This window comes from Haliaeetus albicilla, chromosome 16 (genome assembly GCF_947461875.1).
Source record: "Haliaeetus albicilla chromosome 16, bHalAlb1.1, whole genome shotgun sequence".
Taxonomy (NCBI): Eukaryota; Metazoa; Chordata; class Aves; order Accipitriformes; family Accipitridae; genus Haliaeetus; species Haliaeetus albicilla.
The window spans coordinates 1883341-1907264 of NC_091498.1; the positions used below are offsets into that span (position 1 = coordinate 1883341).

General features: G+C 39.4%; 1 protein-coding gene across 5 annotated transcripts in view; it reads right to left on the bottom strand.

Moving 5' to 3' along the window:
• Positions 1-2777: 2777 nt before the first annotated feature.
• LOC104320738 (zinc finger MYM-type protein 4-like) overlaps positions 2778-23924 on the bottom strand; it is a 44630-nt gene continuing 23483 nt past the window's right edge. For 2 of the 5 annotated variants that reach the window (XM_069802909.1, XM_069802913.1), the window contains 20 exons: positions 23363-23513; positions 22581-22696; positions 22178-22450; positions 21535-21685; positions 21094-21266; positions 20574-20724; positions 18808-18948; positions 18475-18512; positions 17118-17262; positions 15959-16080; positions 15449-15620; positions 14349-14402; positions 14047-14226; positions 13411-13505; positions 12681-12852; positions 10815-10966; positions 9345-9456; positions 7717-7965; positions 6698-6827; positions 2778-5233 (listed from right to left, as the gene is read on the bottom strand). In XM_069802909.1, coding sequence (XP_069659010.1) covers positions 5026-5233; positions 6698-6827; positions 7717-7965; positions 9345-9456; positions 10815-10966; positions 12681-12852; positions 13411-13505; positions 14047-14226; positions 14349-14402; positions 15449-15620; positions 15959-16080; positions 17118-17262; positions 18475-18512; positions 18808-18948; positions 20574-20724; positions 21094-21266; positions 21535-21685; positions 22178-22450; positions 22581-22696; positions 23363-23513 — 2985 coding nt within the window. In that variant the 3' untranslated portion in view covers positions 2778-5025. Of the gene's footprint in view, positions 5234-6697; positions 6828-7716; positions 7966-9344; positions 9457-10814; positions 10967-12680; positions 12853-13410; positions 13506-14046; positions 14227-14348; positions 14403-15448; positions 15621-15958; positions 16081-17117; positions 17263-18474; positions 18513-18807; positions 18949-20573; positions 20725-21093; positions 21267-21534; positions 21686-22177; positions 22451-22580; positions 22697-23362; positions 23514-23924 lie in introns of those variants that run through there. The other 3 variants (XM_069802912.1, XM_069802911.1, XR_011328027.1) reach the window with 3 other exon arrangements.

A 23924-nucleotide genomic window follows, 5' to 3' on the forward strand; every position in this document is an offset into this window, starting at 1 on the left:
AAACCATTCTACAACTCTGCAACACTCCCTGGACCAGAGCTAGCACTGATGCCATTGACTGAGTGCTAATGACTTCCACGGCAGCAGCATCAATTGATAAAAATTGAAAAATAAAAAAGCTGTCGCAGATTTTGCAATTTGCCACGAGACAGCAGAAGAGCTAGCACACTAGGTGCAGTAACTGAAATGCTTTCAAATTCAGGTCTCTCTCTTAAGTTTGCCCCATCTGTGATCCATGCCCAGATTTGCTAGTTTTTCTTAATAGCATCCAAATGAGATGCTTTGAATATAAAATGATGAAACCTAGACACTTAATTATTCATATTAGTTTCTTGCCGCGTACAATCACCCACCTGCCCAAAGCACCCTTCCCGGCACCCTGCAACGGCTCCTCTGCCACTGCTTGCTCTGTTACTACTCACTTTTTCTGGCACATCCAAAATAGTTTCCTCATAAAGCACGACACAAAAGAAAAGTTATCGAATGCTTCTTGGAATTGGTGGGGGGAGGAAACCGAAGATAAAAATGCAAGATCTTACAGCTCAGCCAGGTGCTATGGGCTTGACATGGGAGCCATGGGATGAAGTTAGAGGGGATCTGTTCATGCCAGTAGTCAGACTAAATGTGTAATTTCCCCCTTATTTTAAAAAATCCACCTTCTAAAAAAATGGCCGGAGTCAACTTCTTAAGAAATACAATAATATTATGCAAAACCACTCTACCCGCCCCCACCCCCCCTTTTCAAGCCAATTGTTTCCTCCCGGGGAAGATATAAAAGCAGAGTTAGTCCTACCTGCCCAACAAATCTGCAGCCATCACGCTGGGTGAAAGAGATTTCTTCTCTCAAGCAGCTGACCACCGCAAGACAAGAAAGGAGGTGATCGTGTAGGGACTAGTCTTGCCATTTCATCTCCCAAGGATGAGGGGATGAAAAGCGGTGGCTCACACTGGCTCCACTCATGCCAACCCTCAGTGAGGCGGGACCTGCAACTCTAAGAGCAGAGTACACTCTCATTCAGCTTCATGGCTCCTAAAACTCCTTCTAGACTTTCTCCTCAGCAATGGACCGTGATTTTTACACATTTTTGGTGCTCATACTTGGTTACAAAACACCATCCTCAAAACTGGAAAGTTTCTCTCGCAAGAGAAAGGAACAACTGCTCAGTAGCTCAACTGCTCAAAGCTTGTTATTTCTTTAAATCTTGCAAGGCTGCTGATGCTACAGGGGACATACTGCAGATGAGCAGCTGTTTAATAGAAGACAGCAAATCTTAATTTTGCCTCTGCTCTGTTAGGAATGTTTAAAATGGATGACAAATGAAAGAAAAAGAACCTGTTGTGCTGACGGGAGCAAAAAAGTCCAACCTAGACAGTGAACACGGTGCTGGTGGCTTGAGAAGAGCAACATAAGGATTTTATACACGAGCATTTGTTCTGTTTTCTTCTTTTAAGGCAACAGTGAAACTATTGCTCAAGGGACTGAGAAGAGTTACTGAGATTGTTACCAAAAAACAAAGACTTTATTGCACATTCAGAGTCACTCCTGTGACCCTAGCACTAAACCGGCACCAGTGGAGCCTTGCTGTTGTGGGAGCACACCCTGGGGAAATGTGAAATGAGTGACTGCTGCCGTTTTATTTCAAGTCTCTGAAGAGCCATCACTCAGATGGAAACTACTGCCAGAGAAGTCCAGGGGTTTCTTCTAGATCAGTAGTTGGCAGAATAATTCATAAGATAGATATATTAACTTCTTTTTGCACCTAATTCTGTGGCATTCAATGTGCCCCTGGTTTCATTCCTTCGTCAACCAAAGCCAGGAGAGAGCAGCAGGTTTGCACCAAGCACCTCTCGCAGTGAGAACCGCCAGGAAACTGTCAGCGCTGTGGAGGTAATAGCCACATTCCAGAAGCATTTTAAACAAAAATCTCTGCAAAATCCAAAGACTCACGTTAGCAGCCAGAACTGTGAATACTCGGTAACGAGTAACGCGACACACTCACTTCCAAGCTCTCACACGGGTCTGCAGAGCTACAGCATCACCCCTGCACACTGAAAATGAAGGGGAGTTAAACAACATGTGTCTAGCAGTGGGAAGGCATAGCAAGCGATAGAAACGCTGTTAGCAGGAAGCACCATCTTCTATTTTTCTTTCTCACACTGGTCTTTGTCATTTCTCTGTCCACAATGAGACTACAGCCTTCTCCTTAAAAGAATATTTCAAGTAATAAACATTGTTGCATGGTCAGCAAATGATTCAGGTATGTTTATTATAAACAACTTTGTCTAAGTGTTCAGAACTTTGATCCTATGTGTATAGTCTATAAATAGATTTTAAGCCTTCCAGGTAATCCATCTTGTAAGTCAGTGTGAACTCTAGCCAGGCTGACTAGAAACACCTTGAGAGGCAAAGATAGCCCAGGCACACTCCGGACAACGCACGGCCTTGCCAAAGGGCCTCCAAGCAGAAGGTATCTGATCAGAGAAACTGAAACGAAAACTACTTGTTCTGTTAATTGTATCACTGAACTGCACTGAAACCTTTCTCATCTCAGAGCCACTAAGTAAAAGGACTTAGCAGAAGGTTTAACAACTTTCAGCCAGTCAAGCTTAAAGCAATTTAACTTTCCCTGCTGAGAGAATATGAAAGGCAAATATCTTTCATTCCAAGTACCTGGAAAAGATTAACGTACGTGAAAGTGTTCACAGACAAGAATGAGTGAGGGTCTTCAGAGAGAAAAAAAAAAAAAAAGAAAAAAAAGAGTACATTACTCATAAGATACAAATATACTACTTTATTCTATGGGAATATTTCTGTTAATGTCTATTAAGGGAAAACTCAGATGTGGTATTTTTTAGATGACCCCCACATAATGCAAGCCTGCCCTCCCAACAGCTTGTCCTAACTGCTGCCTTGCTTTTTCCCTGGGGGCGGTCAGGGAAGGAGGGAGCAGGCAAAGGCAGCCTGCTGCAGCCAAGAACAGCTGCACTCTTGCAGGGGATGCCCAGGAAATACAGAAATTCCTGGATCCTTCCCCTCTCCTACTGACATCGATGTTCTGGGCACACCTGCGTGCAACAGACACAGCTTGGACTTCTTCTACCCTCTACAGACCTACACACTAATCTTTCCAAAAGGATTTTATTTTCCCTGAAATGTTCTATCAACCATCCCAATCCAAAATACTGTGCCTGCTATTTCACCATTTAGTATAACTATGGGGAGGGACAGGTTAGTGTTCACAGAACAAGAAATCAGCCTAGAGAAGCATCCCTGAGCCTCCAAGTGCCGGGTAGTTTCCTGGCAGGGTACGTATTATGGCCGAAACATCTCCTCGGGGAATGCTAGGCCAGGACATGGACAAAGCAGTATCTTTGATCAGAAATGACAGACACAGATGGGCTTTGATCAGACAGAATCAGGGGCAGGTTTACTTTTCACATAGTTTTCTGTATTAAAAAATACATCAGTGAAATCTGTTACAGGCAGGGACAGGACTACCGAGTACACAACGTCAATAGACTACTTTCTGATTTTATTTTTGTTAAATTACTTTTGTTACTGCTAAAAAAATAATTAAAAAACGAAAACAAACAAAACAAAACAAAAAAAGGAAATATAATTCAAGGCTGTTGATTTTCATCTCTTGAAATTTTAGTGACAAGATCAAATATCAGACCCCTGTTACAGAAGATGGATAACTGACCAGAGCTAGATAAAAACCATACAATTCTCTTCTTTAAAAATAGTTTGGGTTTCCAATGAATTTGTGACCACTGGTCATCAGAAACACACATCTATAGCTTGAGAAAACGGAGATACAGACAGTATCTGATAATGTCCTGTCCTCTAAACACAAAGTGGGAGCTTTTCTCTTCAAAAAGACGCAGTAACAGCCAAGCCTTAAAAAAATCTCTTTCAATTTCCAGCACTATGACTATATCTCTTTGGGTGGGGTGGGAAAAAACACACATGGTAATTTTCTACCACAGTTCTGTTGTCAAAAGTAATACTGCATCCTTTGTACAACACTGCACGCGTTGCAAAGGTGGAAAGAGAAAGAGTGCATGGATCTTTCATTTGAAATGACAAGGCCCTCCAGATTTGCCTTATAAAATAACCAAAAACATAGGACTAGGGAAAGAGGAGAAAGGAAAGCTGCCTTAAGGGAAAAAAAATTTCCGCGCACCACAGTATTTGCTAGATTATATCGACAGACTGCAGAGCTACTGGGCTAGGTAAGGGATTTTCTGCACATACCCCAGGACAGTCACTCTCCTGTACATACCCCAGAAATGTTCATCCCGTAACATAATCGCTCTGAAGTTTGACCTACAGCACCTCTTCCACATTGAAGACCGAACAGAGCTAGAGTTGGTATCAGCCTGGACTGAGAGCTAGATTCTGGCATCGTGTGACCATTTAACAGCAGCCAGACAGTTGTCCATTTAGATAGCTTCCCTGGCAGACATGCCAGTGGCTTCTGCCTTCCTAACATTTGATCCCAGTTTCAAAAAAATTATAAAAGCATATGTGTACGTATATTTATAACGGAAGGCGTCTGTTTGTCTAAATACCACCACTTTCTCTCCTGTCCTCGTGAAGAGCTCTAGGATCTCCACATGTTCTTTGGCAGCAAGGACTGCCAGCCATCAGGCTGAGAAGTCACGTGAGCCACAGTCTAGCTCTCCATGCCCAACATTGTTATGGTAGATTTTACATAACCATTTCTTTAAAAATATCTCACAACTTTTTAAAATCCTAAACAGATAAAGGATTTATGCACCACTCAAATAGGTTAGTTCGTCTTGAATTTGTTCAGAGGATTTATCGGTGCCACAGGACGTTGTTTTTTGCAGCTTACACAGCTTGCTTCCTTCCAGTTCCAGTTTGTACATCCACTGTGGTTCAACATATGCCTGTAGGTGACACTATCTTGGCTTATTTGATACACATTTTCCAAAGGCTGGACGTATTCACAGTTTGGTGCTTCTGATGTGTATTCAAAGGAAAATACCCCACTTCAGTTAGTCTGATAACTCAATATCAGAGTCCTCTGATTTGACTTTGGCAAGTTCTTCGTGTACCTCCCTCACCATAAGAATACGTGTTAACATGATGTCCAAGGTTCCTGGGTCTATGGGCAATGTCGAATACCACATGGGGCTATTGGGTACACAGGAGCGCTCAGGTTGAAGGTAAAATACATCACTTCTCTGCTTCACGCTTTCAGAACTGTCAACGTAAAGAAAGGAAGAGCACATTATCGGAAGGCAGCGTTAACATCCCTACTCACAAAAACATTAAGGAGAAACAGCAAAGAAAATGGAAGTTACATTGAGACAACACCACTGTAATTTAAACAGCATAATTCAAATATTTTTTTAGTGACTTGGTTTCCCCCCTTCAACTTAGGGAACAGTTAAGTTATTTCCAGGTCACTTAGCATTAGTGGCTTATAAAGAAACCAAGAAAATTAGAGTGACTTCTTTACAGATATGGTTCTTCCATCATAATATCATCCAATTAATGGTACTAACATCTTGATATGATTGATAGATGCATTTAACATTCAATCTCTGAATGAAACTGGTTCTAGCGTTCCAGAATTGCTGTGCACTTTGGCACAAGAAATGTTCAAGAGATAGCAAAACTAAATTCTAGCTTGCCTGCTCATGGTGCAGAATGGTAAGCCCATCTGCTTGAAAGACTGACCGTCTGACTCTGAGGCAGCTTTCAGGCTCTGGTAGGAAGACACAAAGCCCTCTAGAGCAAGGATCCCTCCTGCCTGGCTTTGGAATATTCACATTAAAACAGCAAAGTGAATTTTTACTGCTGCTTGCACCACCGCAGGGGCTCTGCTATGATATATGATGAGGAGCATGAAAATGTTTTCCCAGCCCAAGGACAGCTAAAAGCTTCTAATGATAAGCAATTGAAGACAAGGAAGGTATGAAGAGGGAGACAAAGAGTCAGGACAGCTGCTACGCACACCTTTGCCTAAGTAATGGGGCTATTTGTAGTAAGCTCAGTAGGTGCATTTTTGAGGGTTATTTATTTGAGTTTTAGCTGACACTAATGAGATGCTGTTTCATTTTGCATGTGTATTTTCTTTGAAGAGAGAAGAACATCACATTCCACCTGCTCAATGATCTAACTAAAGTTTCTATATAAACAGGAGAGACAAAATGATTTATATCTATGTCCTTGCTATATAGTCTCCTTTCTAACTCCTAAATATAAGTTAATCTCACATCTCAGCAGGCAAAAGCTATCAGCAGTTTTACCTAATTCACACTTTTCCCACCCTCTTTCACAAGGAACATGATGTCAGGGTATTAGTTATAATCTTCTCAAAAGAAGGATCCCGTACAGGAATTAAGGGAGATGAGAATGCCACGGTCACTGTAGTAATGCCCTCTGTTCATATTTACACCCTGTGGATGTGTAAACAGACGTTTAAAGAATACATCTCCCTCTGTAACTCTACTCTTGACTCAGTAACAAATACTACCTATTTGCTGAGTTTAACAGCAGTGCTGATGCTGGAATGCCTATCAGCATGGTTCCATTCACACTGAGGGACCAGGAATTGGAGAGAGGAGCCCACAGCACAGGCACAAAAGGTCTGAGTGGGATCCTTGCTCAAATGCCTGTTCCAGTCTACATACGGATCAAAAATCAAGTTCTGTCACTTACCATTTTGATAAGTAAAATTCATAAAGTCGGACTGGACATCGCAGGGGATTATCTGTATTTTCAGCCATTTCCACTGCTGTTGGAATCTCCTCATCTTCACTGCGTTTCCTTTTGCCTACAGATAATTTATCTGGATACACAAAAATGGCATCACAGAAGTTCAGCGAAAACCAGCGCCTTCAAGAATAAGCCCTAGTCACCTAGGCTAGCACCTAGTGATGGGACTTTGCATCACACGGAGAGACACTACTTGAATTGATTATCCGTCACATGCAAGTCAACTGGTTAGCTCTGCTGGCTGGGCAAAAGATGGCATAGGCTACAGGCTGTCCACAGCCCATTACTCTTTTAGAAAGCCAACAAGAACTAGTATCTAGCAGAAAAATAGGGAGGATATAATTTTTCTTAATACAGCAGAGTTCACGTAACACAATGGAACTATTAACTGAAGAAGCCGATAGGATCAAAGACTTCCCTCTTCCAAATACAAGAAAATAACTGCGAACAAAAATCTGTCTGTCTTTGCCTCTGAAGTCAAGAGGATAGTCCTTACTCATGTGCAAGCCCCTAGCTTAATCTAAACTGCTGTTCTCCATTTGGGGTGCCTTGTTTATTCACCGCACAGACCTGGGATAAATCTGGGAATTAAAAGGGCACGACAAGGGTCTGGACCTCAATATGAAGTCCTGAGAAAAGGACTTCAGAAAAGGCCTTAACTCATGCAGTAGTTAGTGAAGCTTTATGCAAGCCTAGGATGTTATAAAAGACTATTAAACAAATTTGCAACCAAATGTGCGGCACCTCTTTTCTAAGTTTCAACTGGATGCCTTGGCTCATGCACAATTTCTCTTTAAACCTTACTGGAGTGAAACAAATTTTGAAAATGTACAGGATAATAGCATATTCATAGCTCTGCTTACTGCAGAACATATTTTTCTCCCCAGTCTTTTTTAAAAAAAAGGAGCAGACACTACAAATATGATTGCCAAAATTCAGATGATCAGAAAGCACTCACTTACCTGATTCTACCTCTTGTTTTTGAAAGGGTGGGAAAAAACGTAAATATGTCATCTTAGTATTATACTTCAGAGTTCGGGTGCGTCTCCTAACATGGGCAAAGGATAGTTTCAGGTGCTCACTGACATTCTTTAGTTGGAAGTATTTGGTGTTGAAGAATAGAAGTGTGTTCAATAAAACAATAGGGGAATATGCACCCAGCTGTTTACATTCCCACAAGTGTTCCTCTTCAATTCTTGAGAACATATAACCTAGAAACAATGGGCAAAGAAAAAAGACATTTATGCAATTTTAGGGCTGTCTCCACATTCAGTTACAAATGAACAGCTTTTACAGGCTGCATCTAACCTAGCAGATTTTCAGAATTTTCCAAAAGCAATGAAAACATCATACATGAGCAGGGTGGGAAGGCAGAAATGAGTAAAATTAATTAGGCAAATTTTGCTAGAGATGCATGTAAGTCCTCTTTCAGCTAACCTTCTATATTAATGAACCGCATATCAGATCAAATTCGGACCCACCATAAGCAATTCTAAATCCAATAAAACCAAAAACATTACATGCACAAACATAAGAGGGAGCATGGAGAACCAAGCTGTGGAACAGCATGATCTTCCAATACCTGAAGAATGGAGAGGATATAAAAGAAGATTGCAGACACCAGCAGAATCTCACTAAGTTCTAATTTCACTGTATTAAACCACAGTCAGCCAACTGCAAAAATGTGTAATTCCTAAGACATGGAGCATGAGTTTAAAACATACCATCTTTATATACAAATACCCCATTGTGATTATCATAAGTCAGCTAGGAAAAGGAGATATGGGGGGTTATAAGAGGTTTGTTGTGAAAAAAAAAAAAAAAAAAACCCCAAACAAAAACCCCACAACCCAAACCATCACCGTATGCAGCAGTCTCTAAGTAATTGGATTATTTCTGTATTAAATAAAAAGTTCATTTTCTAACTGAAAAGCTAGTCACGGATACATGCATGGAGTTGCCAACATCACTCAAGTTTCGCTGATATTCTGAAAAAGATGTTATGTACTAAAACAGCTGGTGTCCAGCTTTATAAACTGCATGATCATACTTGAAGACCAATTAAAAATATCTGCAGAATTTGGGAACTCTTTGTTTGGAAGTGACTGAGGTGAGAAGAACTTGGAATTGAAGAGTTGAGACAAGATTCCAATGATTTGCTAATGTGATCCTTGGATTTATCAGAGGGAGTATTTCCAGTACTACTAGGGAAATACCAGTGCAACTGCACATGGTATTTGCAGTAACTCATCTCAAATACTATATACAATTCCGGCTACTTGTATTCAAAAAAGATTAGCCAAAACTTGAGGGAAGAGAAGACCTAGCATGTTGACTACTGGAATGGGAAGCCTTTCTTTCAAAGGAGTTGAGAGATTGATCAGAGGCAAAAATATATTTAAGTATAATCTGTAACTGGCAGAGTCAGACATAAAATCCATGATGCTAGTCTACCACAAACAATTACATGGTGGAGAAAGAGGAGACTAAGGTGAATGCCTCAGATCACATTCTTCTTCAAGGTATTGAGAAAATATATTTATAATACAGCTTTTTCATGCAGCTACACAAAACAAAATAATTGTCCTACCGTTTGGAAGAATTGTAGGTTCCCAGATTTTCAAAAGTTTTGTAAGTTCAATCATAAACCTGGAATAGGGCTCGGTAAAAATGTTATCTATTCTACCATTCTCAAACAGGTACTACAAGAGAAAAAAATGAAGACATAGTTTGTGATTATGTAACACTGCAGAGAGGATACAGGACATCAGATTCTTTTCCTTTCTTATGTCCCAGTGTCTTATGGTCCAAAACACTGTGTTGAAATCTTCAGTGAGACACCAAATAAACTTTTCTGCAGGGACTGGGACTTCCTCAGTATGAAATGAGAGATCTAGGCAAGAATTATTGTTAATATTCCAAGCTCTAGAGCTGTTTGCTGAAAAATCATCATCCTCTAAGTGTTGGATAGTATCGAAAAAAGTCTGCCTATAAAAAGCAGAAGAGTTATTGAGTATTTTTCTGTTGAAAAGAACTTCACATGCTTCCTGACAACAGATATAGGCCCAGAACTAGGCTGCTTAAGTAGCTCAACTTACAGCATCAGTGTAAAAGTCCCTTAAATTCTTGTAAAGCAGCAGTTACAAAAAGTTTTCTGCAAGTCAGGTGTGTGTATCAATAAATAAGTCAAAACTGGAACACACAAGAATTGCTGATACTTCTAGAACTTATCAATGGCACTTTGAATTTTAACCCTTTCTACATTTTTTTCAAGCATAGCCAGGAAAAAAAAAAAAACCAAAAAAACTCCAACTCCATGCCTACTCAAATGACAGCTACTTCTGTAGCTTTTTATTCCTTACCTCCAAATGACTGTTTAAGGAAAGGAACAAGCAGGCTATTCTAAAAAGAAAAAAAAAGCCCCCCTAACAGAAATATACTGAACATTGACATTTAAACAGAAGTTAATACTACACTAGTCTTGTACTGCAACGGTTTCAAGGCAGGTAGCAAGGCAGGTAGCAAGGACTTAATACATTACTCTTAGCATTCATTAAATACAATGCTATTATTCCCATTGTATTTTTTCTGTAAATATTGCCAACACAACAGGTATCTGTCTAGCCACTGAAGGAGCTCAGACTTTGCTGAGTAACCTCTTCCATGTAAACTTGTCTATTAGAAGAGCATTGTGCAACTGTTTTAGATCTAAAACATTCCATCATAAAGCAAATATTTCTGAGGAGCAAATCATTCCTATACATGAAAAAGGATCAAAAAGGTACCAAACCCAAAGATTTGAGTCTAGGTAGAAACACTTAGCCCTCCATGCCACATTCCTCCCAAGTACGGAACAAGCCTGTTCACTCTGATCATAAAAAGGTCCAGACAAATTACTCAAACATGGGATTAAGACAGACTAAGAATAAAGCACAAAAAAAGATACATTCTTGCCTCTTCTACAAAACCCAAGCAGCTACATGGGACTATGTATAGAAAGCATAAATAACAAGAGCAAGTTTTGTATGTTCTCAGCAATGCCCTAATTCTCTTGAGTTACCTGCTGAATTCCAAGGCACAAATATAAGATGCTGTCAGGATCATATTTTTCTCCATTTGGTCTCCGCACCTCTTGAATAAACTGGCACAAGCCAAAACTCAGCTCAGCAAAAGTGCATGAGAGAATGTCCTCCTTGAGTTTCACAGGACGAACTGTGGCCAAGAAAATTATTAGAAAATTAACTTAATTGAACAGATTAAATCTTCACACATTCCTTATTATTTCATGTAGGCAGAAATATTAAATCTTCTATCTCATACATGAAGCACCCTGTATGACTGAACTTGTGAACTCTTTCCTATCTGTTGGCTAACAATTAAATGAGGATTTGGCCAATAAAAAACAAACCACCTGCATGTGCAACCAGTACAAATGCCGCAACTGAGTAATAAGGCTGCAGGTATTTAAAGGTAAGACATCTAAATGTTAGGGAGTCTGCTGACCCCAAAGATGTGGCATGGCAACGGCTGCGTGTACTCAAGGCTGGCAGCGCTGGGTTCGTAAATAGGTTTCACCTCTATAGCTGGACTCGGGGGAATCCTGAGTGAGGGAAAGATCTCATGTATTTCCTAATAGTTCTGGACATGAGTTGAGCGCAGCGTATTCGACTCCTTAAAGGGAGAAGGAATGAGGAGTTTAATGGGACATGCATGGGATTTGGAAAGGGAAGCAGAGCAACCAGGGAATCGATCGATCAAAGGATCTGCAATGAAATTACCAGGCTTGGCTGCTCCACACCTTACAAAAGTGCCTCCCTGGGACTAAGCAGGGAACCTTTCTGGGAGGGGTGGGGATAGACACAGTTTCCTGGAACTGACTGTAATATTTGCTTCCTTAGCCACAAGAACAAAACACAGTAACTCATGTGATTACTCTTCTTCCGGGAGACAAAAGCCAGCTGTTCTCATGTAATGACAACAAAAATTCCAAATAAGAGAGGAAAAAGCAGATCTCGTTCTACCTAGAATTTTTCTCTTTGAGATCTTTCTTATATAAGCCCTGGCACTCTTATTTCTTTACATTGCAGAAGTATTTAATATGGTTTGCTCTCTTCCCCACCATCCCCCAATTAGCTCAGTTATATTCCTAACTTAAATTCTCTGCTTGACTCTGAAGATTTGCCCACAAAACTCTCAGTGCAAGCATGTAAGACATATTTGAGACCAGGGAAAAGGGGAGTTAGACACTGCCAAAGCCCAGGACTGCTGTGTCTTTGTAAAAAAAATAAAACAATCCATAATTAGAAAAACAAACAAAAGTGACATTTATATTGTCAGTATTATCTATCACGCTTTTAAGGCTAGTTTCAGGCAGGGTGCAGCACAGAATGGGTAGACTTGTGGAAGGTTTCTTTCCAGCTGTGAAGCCTAGAAATAAGGTGTTAATGTTGTAGCACACAATTTTTTTTACAGCAAACAGTTATGCTGACAAACATATACTTTGTGAATGCGTTAGCTACAGACAAAAAAGATGGGGCCAAGTTAGTGTTGTCAACTTAGAATTCTGGCCTGATAATAGCTCAGTAAAGGCCCTGCAGCTGCATAAAGCATCTCTTCTACAAATGAAGAATTACTACATGCAAAATGAATGCAAAGTGGAGGTTAAAAGACTAACATTTCTAATGTTGAAAAGAAATTTGGTATTTTAGAGCCTGTTTTTACAGGTAACAGATCAATTAAGAATGTAATAGCTATGATTTTTAAATGCATGAAAAGATGTAAGACAGTATTCCATAAAATCTTTTCTCCACTCATGGATATTTTAAAACTCAGTAGTATCTGATCCTAATTTTTATTTGAACAACATATCACGCCAACTGCTCTTCAACTAAGTATTTCTATTTCACCTGAGAGAGAGAAAAATTACCCGAAAACTTCAGGTCCCCTTGTTCCTCCTGTGCATTTTTCCATTGGACCCAGTTTTTCCAGGCGTTTACCCCGTACATATACTTTAGGGTCATCCCAGAAACAGAGCATCCTGGGTAGGAGCCCTGCATCAGGTTCCGGGGCTCTACAGAAACTACAGACTTCTTCCGTCCCTACAGGCAAACAAACAAATAAACATTTAATAAGCTCTTCATCTATGGGTGCTTAACTTGATCTCACATAAAAAAGCCATTATACTGACATGATAACAAAATCCTACTCCCATGACAGAATCTGAGTGGATATATATGTATTTTTAATATGTAGACAAATATTAACCACATTTTACAGAAAAGGTGCAATAAAATACAATAAATCTCTCTGTGATAAATATGCACAGAAATATATTCCTCTCTAGCCAGACAAGGAAAGATTTATTCTTTCCTGTACATTATGACACTACTTAAAAGACATCTCTTTTGGAGTTTTTTGAAACGATACACATTTAAAAAATGTTCTGCACTAAAAAGAGCATTTATTCCACCTAGTTGCAGAGGGGCATGAAAGAAAGTCTTATCTCATATAGCAGAACAGGAAAAAATATATAGTGTAGTTAAATCGAATTCTCATTTTCACCCTGGAGCAGTATTTTTTTACTTCTTAGAATAAGCATGCACATAATGTTATTATTTGAAATGCAAGGAACTTGTGTTCCAGAAGTACTTTCTTACCCGTCTTTTTGGCTGTGGGAAGCCATCTCTATGTCTCCGTCTCGCTCGTGAACGTGAATGCAAACCCAGTCCTTTACTGAGAGGGTCAAATGAGTCTGAAGTCAAATCAACACCATTAAAGAGTTTTATTATATGAATTAACAGCCCAGGTAGAAGTGTCACTTAGATACTATGGATACCTTACAGTTGGCAATCACACCTGTATATTCAAATAATGCTTTACCTTTGAATAATTAGGCAATGTATATACCTTCTGTATAAAGAAAGTAAATTCTCAGAAGAGGAAAAAAGCCTACGCCCCAAACAGTGGCTGTACTTATTCAGGCAAGCTTACATTCTTCTGCACCACTTGCATGGATTATACCTAGGGACACAGAAGTGATAAATTCAAAGGAGTCAAGCAAGACTACCTGCTACTCCTGTCTGGGGTTCTGTAGAATGCTGTCTTTAAAGACAGCAATAATATTTTTAAAATAGTAATTTTTAGTAGAGCTGATACATTACTGCAGCTTTAAATATCCAGTTTTACTAAATGAAAACACATACCCTTCATAAGCAGACGGCTGGTACTATGCTTAGTCAGAAAATTGTGCGTACTTTTATACAACAATGCATTTTTCTTCACATTATACAGACCTGATGGAAAATCTGCCTCCAGGTCCTGTTCCACATCACCTTTGGAGAACTGCTTCAGTTCTGGATCTGGTTCTGGCAGGGCATTTGATCGTAAGGCATAGTGATTTAACTCATCCTCCCAGCTATGTGGAGTGGACACTGCTTCTGATTCTAGATCTCCACTGTAAGTGCTACCTTGGTCTGTAATGAGAGTGATCAGATATACCATGTGCTATAGGAAAGGGCAGAAAAAAGAGGAGTTTGCAAGAAAAGATGCAGCAGGATCAAAATCCATTTGAAAAAAAAAAAAAAATCTAACTGACCTTTCTCAAATATCTTGGGATCCAGGAAGAGCTCATGCTCAGATGTTTGAGATCCTTTAGAAAAAGGAGGAAATCTGTATGTACAAATGTCTGACAGCTTACATAACTAACATAAAATACTTTGAACACCAAAAACCTATGTATTAGGCCATAATACTAACACACGTCATATGTCTTCTCCACCACTAGAGATCTCCTAACAGCTTTCTACCTTGGTCCTGCTGTTATGGGAGAAACAGAAATGCAGAACTAACCCGTGTTTGCTTTTCCAAATGTTTCCATCCCTCTGTGTTTGAGTCATCGGTAGACAAGTAAGATATTTTGTTCTTTTCAGCTTGTTCCACTTTTATTACACAGGATGATCGCTATCCAACACACTCTAACCTGCAACACCCTCCAATAATCCACCATAAAAAGCCTGATAGGAAAATATTCTTGTAAAGCAGCTGCTCTGTCTTCTTGACTTTGACCCCTTCTGCTAATGCATAATGTACTGATCTGGAGATTACCACCTCTAGTAACCTGTTACTGTCAACAAAAGTCAAATCAGCACCTAGGATCAGGGAAAGGGAATGCAAAGACATTTAAACCACTGTCAGTGCCCAGTATCTAATGTGGGTTCTATGTTAAGCACAGCTCTACTGAATGTTGGCTCAAACCTCTGTGAGATTACAAAAGCTTCAGAAAGGTGCAACTATAACCAGCACCTGAGACAGGAATGATGGAGGAAGAATGAATTAATCTTAAAAGAAAATAGGTTTTCAAAACAAAGAATAGAATATTGTACACAGAGGCAAAATTATCTCCAAATATACTGTTCAGCTGAATTCTCACAAGGCCTCCTCATTTTAAAAGAATAAGTAATCAAAATTGCTAACACATGACATAAGCATTATAGTTCTGTCTAGGTTAGCACTTTACCTGCATGAACACTTTCACTGTGGAAAATAAATGTTGGTAAGGCAACAGGACCATTTAACTTGGTATGCATACTTGGGAAGCAGTTAATATAGGCCCTACATCTATTTCTCTATCTATCTTCCATGATGAGAGGACCTTCATCTCACTGCATTTAGTTTCCTTTTAAAAACACCACATACCACCGTGAGAGTGTGTTTTTTCTTTCTCCTCATCTTCAGCAATCATTTCTGCCATCTGAAGCAGATCAGCTTCAAATGGATTTGTGGGAATCTTTTCCTTGATATCCTGAATAGTTTCAATGATCTTATCAGCATTATCCAGGGTAGTTGGGAAGAGCATGGGAACTGGTACCTACAGAACACATGATTAGAGCATATTGGGGGGTGAAGGGAAACAGCAAATACACAAAGGAGATTCCCTCTCATTTAACCTTACATATATTTTAGGACTACTAAATTTAATTTTAAAGTAACTCCAGACCGGACAACTTGTTTCATTTCTGCAATAATCTTAAAATTTAGTAGTTTTGTGTGATGATGCTTAACCAAACATGATGCGATAAGGAAAGAAATGGCTTCAACAACTCCAAATACCACTTGCCTGGCTCATCACAAAACCCAATGACACTGCCCTGCATCCTGTTCAGAAACAAGTAAACCACTTCTCTAGTGAACTGAAGTATAACTTACAGGTACTGGCATTCCAAGTGGAACTGGTGTGTATTGAGTGTAGAGGTGAAGGGGCACTGGCACAAACACTGGTACAGGAACAGGTACCACAATGATCTGGGGTTGAACTTCTTCTTCTTCTTCTGTTATACCAAAGATAGAACAAAACAAAAAATGTTTAACCATATGACTATCCAGTACACTCCAGATTGTCCATGATAATTGTTTGGACTTCTGCTTGTAACTCAGTGTGCACAGTACCATGTCTTGGTTCATAGTCATCTTTCACTTTAGCACTGTTGTAGCAAGTATTAATACTACAGTTTGGAAATAAGCAGCACTGTGACTACATACACGATACTGGAAGGGAAGAGAGTGGAAGTAAGTATTAAATACTAAGGTCTGCACCCAAGTAAATGGCATGTTATTGCAATTATCTCACAACTAACTACAAGACCACAAGAAGGTACCATTAAAAAAACAACTACAATCTTCCCACTTAACTTCATCTTCCTCACTAAGAGGTTTACATCAAGGCTAGATACCCCAAGCTCTTTATAGTAACAATGATGAAAAAAGCACTCCTCAGTGGCAATCTGGACTATGTAATAGCCTTTGAAGGTGCTTCTGTTTCCTCCTAGCCCTCCCACAGAGGGAGCTTAGAGCAAATATGAATCTAATGAAATGATCTTAGAAATAGGGACTTAATTTTCAGAGATTCTTAGTATCTGTATCTAATAACTAAAGGAAAGTGAGAGTTGAAATAATCTTTGAAAAAATCATGCACTTTATCAAAATGAGCCTGCTCTTGTGGCTTGAGCTGTGAGAGCCAAGAACTCACAAATTCTGTTGGCAGGAAGACAAGTTCCCTCCATAGCCTTTTGCATGTCACTTAACCATTGCACTTCATTCCCCACAGTTAAGATGATTGCAGAATGCTAAAGATGATCTAAAGCAAATCTCAAGATTCATCACACATGAAGCTTTACAGATTTCAAAGAATAGCAAATATTTTACATCTGTAAGGCAAACTGCTACTTGGAAAATACCATACAATAACCTGAAAACTATTTAAGGTTTTAAAATATATTGAAAAATATTCTCTGTTACACAAATCATGCATTACTCTCTCAACTGCAATATAGACTTTTATAAAATGGGTAGGAGATTAGAGACATACCTGTCTGGCATTCTTTGTTTTGTGTGTGAGGTTTGCAGGAGGTGGCCTTAGTCTGTGTGATTGGCTTGCACAATAATGCTTTGTTTTTTAGAAGCCTAGGTGGTTGTGATGGTGGTAACTTTAGGGCATCTGTCTGAGTACTAGCCTGTTTGGAAAAATACAAACGAGGGCAGAGTCAGTATTGGTTTGAAGGCTATTGTAAGATTAGTATTTGTTCTCTGCTATGGGAGGTTGAACAATTTAAAACTCTCCTTGCAGATAAAAACAATCATTTAGAAACTATTGCAAAAACAGCTTGCTAATGTATTTGGCGCTTTCTGGTCTTCACCTCAATTTATTTTAATCAAACAATAGGCTGGTTTTTTTTTTATTAACAGTGCAGTGAACAGATCTGCAAGAATGTTTGGTTTCTGTAATCAAATAACCTCTATAAACTTTTGACCTTGGAATCTTACTTACAGAAAAGATATAAAGAGGAGTTACATTAAGATACTTTTGATGACTAAAAGTCTGGCTGATACAGATACCCAAAAAACTTAGTAAACTGATGTGAAACCACTGAAAGGAAATAAAAGTAAAAAATGAACACAAATGCTGGCAGTATCAGTATCACTTCCTGATTACACACAGACTGACTATTCATGCTTGTACTAATTTAATGTCCTGCTAACTGTAATTTTCAGTCATGCATTCAAATAACAGGATCTATTTCATTAGGGAAAATTCATACCATAATCCATAAATGACAGTTCAACTAAATGCAAGGATGACAGTCTTCAAGAACCTAAGAGCTACATAATAAAATCTTCATATTTTAAGAGAGTTGCAACATGTATATCACATACCTCAAAGAGCTCAAGAATAGGAACTCTAGGAGTAATTCACAGATAAGTGGTGACAATGGTTCCCCACAGCTCTGCTACCACACTACTAGGGAGTGGGGAAGGAAAGCTAAGCTGCAAGAGCTTGGTTATGTCAGCCCCAGCAGCCCATGCTGGTCCCTTTCCTCCCATGCTAGTCCTTTTGACATCACATCCCACTTCTGGGCACAAAAAGTAGCCTCAAGTACAGAAGACACACATGAACTGCTTGAGAACTACAGCCATCTCAACAGCTACAATTTGACAAGCTTTGCCTTAAAACATCTTATCAATCTGTCAGTGGGCACAAAAAGACTTTTATACCACACAAGTTCTATTCATTTTGAAAAAAGCATCTGCAAGCTGGATGAATTTTAAATCCCAATCACAACCAGGAAAAGCAGTTACAAAATGACGGTGCAAAATTCTTGGATACTTTACTTGTTATTGATACAATCTGGACGAAAGTGAGAAAAAGAGTCTCTCGTAAAACTTACATCTCCTATTATTTTTGCTGTCACAGTAGGGACTGCACCTGTGAAGAAAAAAAACACATACAATAGCCTGTGTACTTATCAAGGACCATAGCCCATACTCTGCCAAGGTCAATAAAAATAATTCCCATTAAACCTCATTCGCTGGTGTATGTACATAAATTTAAGTCATTATTTATACCTATGTAAAAGGAAGGACAAAACTGCAACCATCTCCACTGATGTGAAGCATAATGAAGAAGTGGCTGTTGTCCTCAGTGGAAAAGATCCCTGAACAAATATAAATGTTCAGGAATAGAGATTTAAAAATACAGGCATCATATTCAGCAGTCTTACCCTGTAAAACATTGTTGGAGTTAACCGTAGGCTGGGCAGCAGGGGTGCTTGCAAGGGACACCACATTTGCTATGACAGGGGTTGAGTCCTTTCTCAAAGAAGGAGGGCCTGATGAGGAAGCTGGTGCCATAGAAAGGTTTGCTGGACAGAGTGAACAGAAGAAAACTAAAATAAGCAATAAGATACTTTATAAAACAGCATTTCTCAAACAAGACCCACCCTCCAGATTTATCTTCAAATGAAAAAGCCTGCTGTACAAGAAGGGAATGTAGGTGTCAAACTGCAGCGTTTCAGTTTAAATAGGAGCTGGTTCCACAAGCAAACTTAAGATGTTTCCCAGTCACTGAAACCTTTCACAAGTTCACCATAGTATGAAAAGCAGCTTTCTCTTTCTAACAGTATATGTATTACAGCAGCACTCAGGAGACAAGAGGACTGGATGCCTCACTGGTACCAAACATATGTAGTATAGGAGACAGCTGAGATCCTGACAAATAATGAACAAGGTAGATTTTATGAGGCTCTCACAGTTAGAGGAATTCTTAGGTTCTTTCCATTTGAAAGCACCATTCCTTACCACATCACCATGAATTACCACATTTCATCAGAAAATACTGTTGTGAGGCACTCCATTATCCTGGCAGCCCCCAGTTCAGAGATATGCCTGGAGACCAGCTTTGCAAAGGCGTTGCACTTGCCTCAGCTGAAGTTGCAGGCACACTTCTGGAGAAGCAGGCCCACCATACATTTTGCTATCCTTACCAACAGCCAAATGTGCTGACGAGACCAGGAATGTCACATGGTATAGTTATGGCCTGAAAGTATGAAGTTACTTATGTATTACTCTTAATCACGGAAAACAGCTCCTACCCATGTAAGCAGCAGATGTGCACAAAGTTGAAGAGTTGAATATGGCCTGGTGCATACTATAAACTTTCAGTTAATATTCTTTATTGCTTGTTGGGTACCTTACTGTTGCAGTCACCATCACTCAGTGGGAGATTATGCCCCTCTTTAGGATCAGTGCTATTTCTGCCCTTTGTTTCGTTTCCTCTTCCTGTCTTTGTGGGCCTTTCTTCCTTTCTTCCCTTTGCATTTCATTCCCTACAGAAACTCACAGTTCCTATTCCTGTAGGCTTCATTCCCACCCTCCTTCCCATTCCAGCTGCTAAAATAATGAGCAAGGAAACAGCTACAGCGCACATTAATCTTGGCATTGATACTTCAAGAATCAACACTTGATGACATAGAAATGATAACTCTTCGTATGCCTACAGACTACACAGAATGGGCTATTTTAAGTGCATATTCAGAAGTCTGTATTTACAACCAGTAAGTCTACTAATTTCACCACTTGATTTTTTTTGTTAAATGAACATTAACATTCTACCATATCTGGCTATGAGTTATCAAGTACAGGAGACAAGCTAGGTATTTAACATGTCTTCAATAGATACCAGTACATTTTACCCCTATAAAATGGGCCTTTGTTTTATGGAAGTGATTGAAAAGCAAGTGCTTTTGTTTCATCTTCTTTAAAACCACAATCTAGGTTTGGTATATGAAGCAATCTCATTTCATACCTGCAGAACTTTGAGACTGTCTGAAGTAAGAGAGAGATCTAAAACTGAGCCCATTCAATGGCAATAGGCAAGCCCCCCAGTAGTAGATGTATCTTTAAAAGTTCACTGAATCGAGTTTCCAAATAAATGTTCATATCACTATCATGCACACCAAAAGGCAATACTATTCCCAGCCTATTTTACCTGTGTTGTTTGGGGGTGGAGGGTCAGAAACACTTTGCTGATTACAGAACAACAGAATACAAAGCAGATTGCAAAAATGCTTGATCTCCCCTTGCCATTTCATGGACTCACTGAGTTTACCTTGTCTCTTACAACCATCACACTTTGCCATCTAGGAAAACAGAGTGAGGGAGAAATTAAACACACTTGTAAACAGCAACAAAGAGTATGTGTATAAAAACCTCTTTGCACCCTGCTCAGCAAATACAGCATAAAGAAATCTGTAAGGGCACATCATTTTTGCAGTGTAACACAAAGCAGCAGAACATTCAGTGTCTGTTTTCTCATGACCCTTATTAGGTTTTCTTTATATAACTGGTACTCAAAAGTTAAGAAGGATTTACTCATCTCTCACGTATATGCAATATATTCCATGGACACAGAAGTCAACTACAGGCAGTTCACGTAGCTCCTAATGTACAAAGGTTCTTTTGCTAACACCTTTGTGTACTAGAGGATGCTATGTGAGAATATTGCTTACCTGGTAAAACAAAACTGTGAATTTAGACATGCACTCCTCTGAGCAAAATTCCTCCATTTTCCCCCCAAAGTGATTCTGGACCAGTTTGGGGGAAGCCTGTAAACAGTAACTGCACATTTTACAGTGGTTTCCCCAGCGCTTAGCCAAGTCATGTTTATAGAGCAGTTTACAACCTAAAATAAGAGAAAATAGCAAAAAACGAAAAACATCCTTCAATATCAAAATGACATTTGCTCGGCACTTCTAGTATTCACTTATGTCTGTAATAATTTGTTGAAACATACCATTAAAATGTAAAGTGCGAACAAAGTTCCGTTTTTCTGAACCTAAAAAATGGTTTTCTAACCTAAAAAGATTAGGTTTCTCTTAGTATCACCAGTAATTTTAAGGGAAAACACTTCTGACTTGATTTGTCTGAGAAACAGTCTTGCCCTTTCTTACCTTCACTACAGAATGGTTTATCTATGCCTGAGAATCGCACTGTCTCCTTGATAATTTTCTCAATTTTGCAGTATTCACACATTGCAATTACACTGCTCCTCTTCTTATATTCATCACAGCAGGTCTTCCCACAGAACTGGAACGTTTTACCCTGCAACACAGCCAGAATGTTTTGGTTTCAATGTTTCAAATCCCAGATAATACATTTTAATTGTTAATAAAAACTCAGAAGCGTATTTATGCCCTTGGAAATCAACAACAGACAGCACTAGCAAATAAGTCTCCCCATTTAGCTTTATAACAGACAGCACAATTTTCTGCAGAAAGCCCTCACCCATGTGCTTTGTCCTGGAATTAAAAGGATCATCTCTGTGACCAAGAATCAGGAATGCGCTTACCTAGCCAGGCAATCATAGGGTTTGGGGTTTTTTTGAGTTTGTTTTTTTTTCTGGTTTTAAGATCAAAGAGCTACTATCAGTATTAATTTTGATAATGGTTAAATGATACCAAAATCAGTTCCAAATTCCTCCATAGCAGGTCATAGTAAGCAACAGAGCAGTACTGACAGACCAGTGCATATAAGCTACAATTTCTTGGGTTTCTGTTGAGAAACATGAGCTTGAAAAGCCCTAACCTTTATTACCTTGTAGTCAAGCAGTTCTGGCTTGGTTGCAAACAATCTGTTGCAGTGCTGACACCTGAGTTTTACAACAGGGCGGGCAAAAGTGACTTGCTGGGACTGGGCAGCCAGCCTTTGTAGACCAGCTGCAGCTGAACTGCTCATGGAGCTGGGGGACACAGTCGAGGTGGTGCCACCTGCTGATACCGTTGCCCCCGAGGGAATGCTTACAATGACTTGACCTTGCGACAGAGGTACCACTGAGGAGTTCATTCCTGCAGGCTTGTTGAACAAATTCTGCAGGAAAGCAAATTGAGGAATAGACTTTATTTTACAATATTACATATTTTACCTGACATCCCAGATATTTACACCATCAATTTATTATTCTGTTAATTCAGCTAAGAAGAAATCCTAGATGTCACACCTGAAAAGCTACTACACAACTGTAGCTGCAAAAATTGCGTATGCTCCCATCTGACATAGCCAAGTGATACTGAGGGTTTGATGAAGTTTTACAGCTGTTGCACTGAACTTGAACACCTGAGGGTGAAACAGAGAAGAAAAAGTGATTTATGCAACATCAAGTTGTATTGCAGATAATTTTGCACTGTGCATACAAAAACAGAGAATCTGAATGACAAGCCAAGGTACACACAGAAGCCCAAGAGGAAGTTTCTACAGATTCAGAAGCAGACACTGCAGCTGTGGTGCCTGTTGCTTGCCAGATCCTTTAATTAATCTCCCAGTATCCCTAGGATGTCAGTAAGCATTCTTCTATTTTACAAGAAAAATAGCTGAGAATATGTTTGCCTAGCTCAACGCAACATTAGGCAGAGGTAACTAAGCTAATCACCCTGGAGAACAACGGGCAGAATAGTCACAGCAGTGGTATGACATATGTCCACAGAAGTGGATTTGTCTAGCTGGGAAACCCACCAGCTGCACTTCCAAGAGCAGAAAATAGATTAAGGTTTATTATCATGTTTAAGCTCTCTAAAAACAAAGCTGAAATGGCTGTATTGTCACTGTTAGGCTTATCTATGGTAGGAAGTCCTTATGCTCCCATCTCAGCACCTCCCTTTAAAAAAATAAAGCCAGTTCCCACCCTCCCAAAAGAGAGTATCAGCCTTAACTTTCAAGACAAATTAAATCTGGAGATGAGCTACATAAAATTATGGTTCTAAAGAAGTAAAAGGATAAACTTACCTGCAGAAGTAACCATTTTTACTCTATACGCTGACAAGCAGTTAACCGAGCAAAACAGTTCAGTTTTTCCCAAGTTATTTGTGCTCTCTATCATCTCAGCTGAAGATCTCAAAGATTTACACAGTGTGCAAGGTGTAATTTTAGCTGACTTCTGTGGAAACATGGAAATCCGGTCATTCATTTGAAACTTAGTATTTTTATTAACCTGGAAATAAATTGCTAACATATAAAATGTGTATAAAAGTGACTGCCAGTGCACTTGAAACACCACTTATTTTACAGCTGCAGTATTTATGATGCAGGTACACTTAATTGAGTTCTCCAGTATGCTTGCTGTATTCACACTTTGACCACCTGAGGCTTGGGCTATCTCTCATTCAGGGTAAGTGCTACCTTTGCAGGCCAGTTTAAACAGTACCCAGGCTGTCAGGGCAAAGGCCTACAAGTGCAATCAACACTACGTGTTGTAACAGCATGTATCAAGCACCTTGTATCAGACGACTTCAATACTTTTGCTGAGAAGTAACACTTTGCTTATGATTTTTAATACATCAGCTATGTA